This window comes from Temnothorax curvispinosus, unplaced genomic scaffold (genome assembly GCF_003070985.1).
Source record: "Temnothorax curvispinosus isolate PA1 unplaced genomic scaffold, ASM307098v1 QBEX01006463.1, whole genome shotgun sequence".
Lineage (NCBI taxonomy): Eukaryota > Metazoa > Arthropoda > Insecta > Hymenoptera > Formicidae > Temnothorax > Temnothorax curvispinosus.
Genome location: NW_020216243.1, coordinates 1 through 6,705, shown reverse-complemented (window position 1 = coordinate 6,705; position 6,705 = coordinate 1). Strand labels below are relative to the sequence as shown.

The following is a 6,705-nucleotide window of genomic DNA, read 5'->3' as shown; positions in this document are numbered from 1 at the left end:
TAGATTTTGGCAAATGGTATTTATAAATAATTTATATAAATAAACGTAATGTATGTCTATTGTAAGGTATCCACTTTGTAATGTAAGGTATCTAGCTCGTAAGATCTAGTTTTAAGGTAACTTAACTTGTATCCATTTAGTTTGACTCTAATTGTAATATGAATCTTCCGTTTAAACATTAACGCGCTTATACTAGTGGACGCACTAGGAGCGCGCTTAACCCTTGTGTCCATGATGCCAGAACTCGGTCGGAGATCTCGGTCCGAGAAACGTATAGTCAATGAAATTGCCGCTTTTTCGTAAAAACTGCACTTTGATTAACTACAAACTTCTCGGATCGAGATCTCGGACCGAGTTCTAGCATCGTTGTCCTACCCGATCTTTACAATATCAATCAGTACAATAACAATACACAATCCGTAATAAATAATATTGATAAGTTTAGTTTCGAAAGACTCGAAAGACACGTATACACGCGCAATTTTAGAGTTATCAAAAACCACAGAAATTAAACAAAAGAAACTGTAAGTACTAAGTGCGCAAACCTTACCTGTGGAAGTCGGAAAATCAATTATAAAGAAACTTCATTTGCGTCAATCGCGCCAGAATCGAGGAACGAAACGGGACTGCGGCAGTCAGACTTTCCAGATCCGAACCTCTGCCACATAGAAGATCGGATGGTGCGGGAAGACGACTCACATGAGTTTAGCCAGGCAATACAGTGGTGCAAGCTTGTGACCGTCGATACGCAAGTGGCAACTGTGTCCATATGCGCACATAGACATAAAGCCAGTTTACATACACAATGATTAGTGGCGCCAACTGACTGCAATGTCTTTTTCTAACACGCGAGGTGGTGGGGATGCGAAGAGAAGAAGTTGCTATGCGTCTCTGATGTAGCGATTCCCCTCCATACTCCTCCCCGTTCTTTTTAGTGTGCGAGAGAGAGAGCACGATTCGATCTTCCATTGTCTTCCATCACTGAGTTCAGATCTGGAAAGCCTGACTGCCGCAATCGAGGCCGCAATCCTGTTTCGTTTCCCGATTCTGGCACGATCGATGCGAATAAAGCTTTTTTAACCGATTTTCTGATTTCCACAGGTAAGGTTTGCGCATTTAGTACAGTTTTTTTTGTTTAATTTCTGTAGTTTTTGATAACTCTAAAATTGTGCGTGTACACGTGTCTTTCGAGTCTTGAAACTGAAATTATTAATATTATTTATTCTTTTACATCTCTATGATGTCCAAAACTCGGTAAGATATTTTACTATAGTCTCCACATTTTTTGGTAATTGAAAAATAATCTAAAATAAGTAGCGCTTGCATGACAACTATAACCTACAAAATTTAGAAAAATTTAAAAGTTGTAATTTAGTTGTATAAAAGTAACATATAATCTATAACTAAAATACAATCCTATGCAGTCATATATGTTGTATCGTACTTGTGGGGGCGATCGATCGTGTACGTGATGAGGGCTTTTGTGCCCTTCCGCGCTTGCTCTCGGAAAGGCTGCTTCGACAGCCGCGCGGATGAGAAAACAGTGTTTCTCTCGTTTTAAGAATAAACGCACTTTTCGTTGGTGTATGTGTTACACGAACGTCCTTTTTCAATGAGAATTAATACACTCGATCTTCCTTCCCGTGCAACGAACAGTAAAATCTTGAGTTACCGAGCGGCGCGCGCACGCATACAAGAGGCACCAACAAGGAGCTCGTCGACCAATATGAGGATCACGCGTCGGTGAGCGCGTAGCGACGCAGCTCGCGCGAAGTACGAAATATCGAGTTGGCACTTATAACGATACATATGTTTTCTGCACATTACACACATTTGCATGATTAAAATAATCGCTCAAAAATTCGTTAAAAAAAATGCTGTTCATAAACTGCATCTTGAAAGTAAAAAAGTTGAAAAAATTAACATTTTTCATTATAATTAACTTACAGTTATGGCTTGTGTAACACACGCAAAAATAAAATTTTTGAACGCTTATGACAAAGCAGATGTCATAATTGTGAAAATAGAAGAAATTTTAGAATTTACAAAGAAACCTCCAGAACATGTACAAGATTTTAATAAAGAATGTATTTACAATTGTCTGTGGAAGGATGACAAGAATCCAGATATTGTGAAAGTGCCTGTTCAAATTTCGGATTTAGCTGGTAAGATTAGCTAATTATGTATAGTATTTTGTTCCTATTATTGTCATTGCATTATTTATTATACGTTGATATATATATTGCTTACCATTACTTAACCTTAATAAATATATTTTTATATACATATTTTTAATCTACAGAATAATAATAAATTATTATATTTCTGTAGAACAATTCTTTTTTGCTTTTATTAATATATCAGTAACTTTTGTGGTCAATATTAGACACAACTTATTATGAAAATGTAGTAAAAGTAATTTTCTCTTTTAAGTTATAACCAATGCAGAAGACATGGAAAAATTTAAAAATAAAAAAGGTGTTTTTAAAAGAATTAGTAATACTATATTAGATGATTACTATGCAGAAGACAGCGAGATCGAAGATGATAAAGATGTACATAGTGAAGAAGATGTTGAAATAAATAAAAATATTCAGAAAGAAGGAAAAACAAATCAAAAAGCTGTTAGTTTATATTTCATATATATTTGGTATATGGATACTATAATTTTGCAAGAGAAAAATGTGATAAAAAATTAAACTGAAATTTTTTATTTTTTTCTACGAAAAACCTAATTGTAGCATAATTTCTGTGTATATTTTTCGTCTGAGCCCTCAGATGTACTGTACTAAAAATTAAAAGTTGATGGAAAGATTCTATGTAAAAAATTTTACAAAATTTTTTTAGAAACAGGCCAAAATCGCAGCAGCTGAAAAAGCTGCTCAAGAAGAAATTTTGAAAAGAAAAATGGAAACTTTTATAAATAGAACAGTAGATTCTACTTTAGGAAATAAACAAGATTTCAATTTACCCGCCATGAGTAGCAGTTCCATGGTCAGTAAAAATGAATATGATAAATTGCTATGCAAAGTTGAAAAATTGCAGAAAGAGAATAGTTCTCTGAAAACTAAATATAATTACGTGAACGAAAGATTGAATACATTACAAATTCTAAATGAACGACTACAGATGAAGTTATTTTTATCTAATGAAGAAGACATAAGCCATAAAGGTAAATAATTTCATTTATTAATTTGCAAAAAAAAAAAAAATAAAATATATTAAATGCGAATGAATCATACAAAAATTTCTGACATCTGTTGCATCATGCAGGTAAATCGGTACAATTACCCAGTCATAAAAATAGTTTGCAAATAAAGAAAGATGTACTTGGTGCCAAAGAGACGGACGTTGCAGGATCATCAATAGCAAAAAATGATACTTCCCCAGAAAGAGCAAACGTACGTCAGTTGTTATCAGTAAGGATAAAGGTGCCTTTTCACGTTAACGCTCGACGCTCATTTTTAGCAAGTAAAAATCTTCAGAAATAATATCTTTTATTTATATATATATATTCATAAAATATTATTACTTGAAGATATTACTTGAAAATAATTAATATTTTACGTATTTTGAAGTCTATGTTTGATTGTACTGGGACGATTAACGACGATTCAGCGACGACGCTGAATATTAAACAAATTCAACTTCATTTCTTTGACGCTAGCGTCAAAGCGAAACCACCACGTTCACCTTGTTGACGCTCATTTTCAGCGTCTCATGAATTGGCACCTTAAGAAACGATATTTTTTTGCATCATCTGATTGGAATAATATGATACCAAATAGTTCATTTTGATTCAGTTGTTTTATCATAGGAGTGCACAATACAATATAAGCTTCTATATTAGAAAATGTTTTAAATTAACTTTTATTTTATCTACATCTGTCTACCGTATGTTTATTTATACAATATCATGCATTTTTAAGATACCATAAAGAGCCTTGGAGCGGAATGTGTTTTGTGAAATCTCATTTAAACCTATAAGTACTTGTAAGTAAAAGAGGTATGGAGAATCAAGCCATCTATTACTATTATGGGTTTAAATGATACATCATATGATGCACATTCTGCACCATGTAAACGTAGTCTAAGTTACGTAAATCAGATATATTATTATAAACAAATTTATATAAACTGATCTTTTATTTAAATACACTTGCATACACAAAAAATTATTTTTAGAAATCTTTTATTGATGGATTTGAAAAGTGCAACAAATCGACTCCATTAACAAGTATGTAAAGATTAAAAACGAGAGTGTACAGGCTCCGGGTAATGATAGGATTGCATAAATGTAACTAAAAATAAAATATAAAGACTTATCAAAGTAACTAGACCAAAGTTTTAAGGTCATATCTGGTAGTATTCACGTAATCCATTAAATACTCAAGGCTCGTAATTATATTACAACCTCTTATCTGTTATATCTGATGACAGTCACGTAAATCTTCACTTAATACTCATAAGAGTAATTTTATAGCCTATTAAACTAAACCTTCAGAGGCAGTCATGAGTGCCATAAATTTCATCCAAAAACAATATTCTTTGAGTTCAGCAAAATTTATGACTCGGAGACCGTGCACTCTCCTTGAAAAATAATATATAATTGCATGTTAATGATTAATACAATTATCAGAATAAATTCAAAGAAATTTATAGTTATATGTGACATGAATTTAAAAAATATGTATTTTGTTCTTGTATAGCACCACAATCTCAAAAGACATGGAATGAACTGCCAAACGAAGGAAACAACACATTTATTCAATAGTAAAATATTATTTATATAATGGTTAATATGTGCGCAAAATACATTATGCTTCTGAAAAGCATATTAGTCAATTACAATTGTACAACAATAATGTATACAAATTATTACAAGTCCAAATTGTTTATTCATAATTAATTAATGCAGGAAACATGGGGCAAAGTAGACCTCAAAAAAAAGTAAATCATCCCTTTGTTTGAATCATAAGGGATTTTTATCACCTCATACGTGTCCAAAATATGTCTACGTAACTTTTTAAAATTTGTATCAAGTTACTTGATATACTCAATATTTTTACAATATTTTTTATTTTTTAGTCTTCCTTTTTGATTAAAATAAATAAAAATTGTTTCATTTTATTAAAAAATTATGAATTTTACGTTATACAGCAAATCACAAACTATAAAAGTCGACTTGAATAGTATTAAATAGCTTCAACCAGGTTGTATGATAAGCTTAAATTGTGTAATGAAAAAAAGAGCATCAAAGCAACGAGTGCACCAGGGAAAAGTAGGCCTACGTAAAGCAATCATATTTTAGCTATTATCATATTTGTTGAACTTAAGTAAAGGAAAATTGTCTATTTTACCCCATGGTTTTTTATAAGTAAAATAATCGAACTTTTTCAATTTACTAAAAAAATTTTATATTTAAAATGAAAAAAATTTCTACTGTAAAAGTCCTTTTAGTAGTTAATATATTAATAAAGAAATCTGGACAATAAAACCTGCATATTTATCTTTATAAATGCATTTAAAATACCCATAATATATATTTTATATTTAATATATATTTAAAAAAGAATGCAATTATTTTTTACAAGTAATATTTTATTAAATTTGTAGGCAGCATCTTTTCCAATAAATGAGGATGTAACTCCCAAGAAAAGTAAAAACTATCCCTTCCACGAAAGTATAAAACACTTGAGCAAGCAATTATTTAATAATAGTTCAACACAAAATGAAAACTGTAAAGAAAGTGATACAGACAATAAAATAAAAAAGAATAAAATGGTACGTATTTTTACTACTTACAACTACCTACTATAGTGTTCACATAATTATAATTGACCTTTTTTATTTATTTCAATAACCTCTCTTATTTCAATTATTGTATAGAATAATGCACAGATAAAGAAAAAGAAAGACAATAGGAAACGGAAAAATACAGAATCAGAAGATGAAAAAGACGGAAAAATTGAGAAAACAGAAAAAAAGAGTAACAAAAAGGCGAGAACGGAAAAAAAGCAATTTGGAAGCAAATCGGAAGATGATGCTACAGATTCGGAAAAAGAAACAGAAAAAGAAAAAAAAGAGAAGAAAAATAGAACAAACGATGGAAAGAAGGAAGAGAAAATGTTATTTGGCGACAAATGGATAAAAGTAGATGAAGATGGGGAAGAGGTAAATATTCTTAGAACTTAAACTACTTTGACTCTGAATATCACTCCCATTCATTTTTTAAACTCTACTTCAGTGAGTGTTTGTATATGAATGATGTATTTTCTAAATTGTTTTTTTTTTTTACATATTTTCTAAATATGAATGATTAATATTTCTACTTGAAAAGCTTACTGAGGCTTAATTTTGGCATGATTTGAGTCAGTGACATTTTATTTGTTCGGATTTCGAGAGTGTGTACACTTACATACACACACTTACTAAAGTAGGGTTTTAAGGATGAATGTATTCTGAAGGACATCAAAGTCTAAAATGTTACAAGTTCTATAAAAATCAAGAAACTGTGTTTGCCTAATCGATAATTTCCTTAAATATTTACATACTTTTTGAAAATTTTTTGTAAAAACCTTTTTGCAAAAGCAACATTAATAATATGTTAATACGATATGTTGACAATATGTGTATTTAATTTACAGATAGAAATGATTTATTTAGCCGAAGGCATTTCTTGTACTGTACACGACTGGACAGAAT

General features: G+C 30.8%; 2 protein-coding genes across 2 annotated transcripts; both read left to right on the top strand.

Moving 5' to 3' along the window:
• Nucleotides 1-987: 987 nt before the first annotated feature.
• Nucleotides 988-2,699, top strand: LOC112455897. The gene is made up of 3 exons (XM_025018110.1): nt 988-1,101; nt 1,950-2,165; nt 2,434-2,699. The coding sequence occupies exons 2-3, from the start codon at nt 1,952-1,954 to the stop codon at nt 2,697-2,699; spliced, it is 480 nt and encodes a 159-aa protein (XP_024873878.1). The 5' UTR covers nt 988-1,101; nt 1,950-1,951.
• Nucleotides 2,700-2,853: 154 nt separating this feature from the next.
• Nucleotides 2,854-4,781, top strand: LOC112455896. The gene is made up of 4 exons (XM_025018109.1): nt 2,854-3,172; nt 3,274-3,401; nt 4,186-4,237; nt 4,710-4,781. The coding sequence occupies exons 1-4, from the start codon at nt 2,908-2,910 to the stop codon at nt 4,772-4,774; spliced, it is 510 nt and encodes a 169-aa protein (XP_024873877.1). The 5' UTR covers nt 2,854-2,907; the 3' UTR covers nt 4,775-4,781.
• The last annotated feature ends 1,924 nt before the right edge of the window (nt 4,782-6,705 follow it).

Coding starts and splice junctions, on each gene's coding strand:
- LOC112455897 (XM_025018110.1), top strand. CDS start 1,952: ATGGCTTGTGTAACACACGCAAAAATAAAATTTTTGAACGCTTATGAC. Junction 2,166..2,433: donor TCAAATTTCGGATTTAGCTG/GTAAGATTAGCT, acceptor TTCTCTTTTAAG/TTATAACCAATGCAGAAGAC.
- LOC112455896 (XM_025018109.1), top strand. CDS start 2,908: ATGGAAACTTTTATAAATAGAACAGTAGATTCTACTTTAGGAAATAAA. Junction 3,402..4,185: donor CTTCCCCAGAAAGAGCAAAC/GTACGTCAGTTG, acceptor AATTATTTTTAG/AAATCTTTTATTGATGGATT. Junction 4,238..4,709: donor CAAATCGACTCCATTAACAA/GTATGTAAAGAT, acceptor GTTCTTGTATAG/CACCACAATCTCAAAAGACA.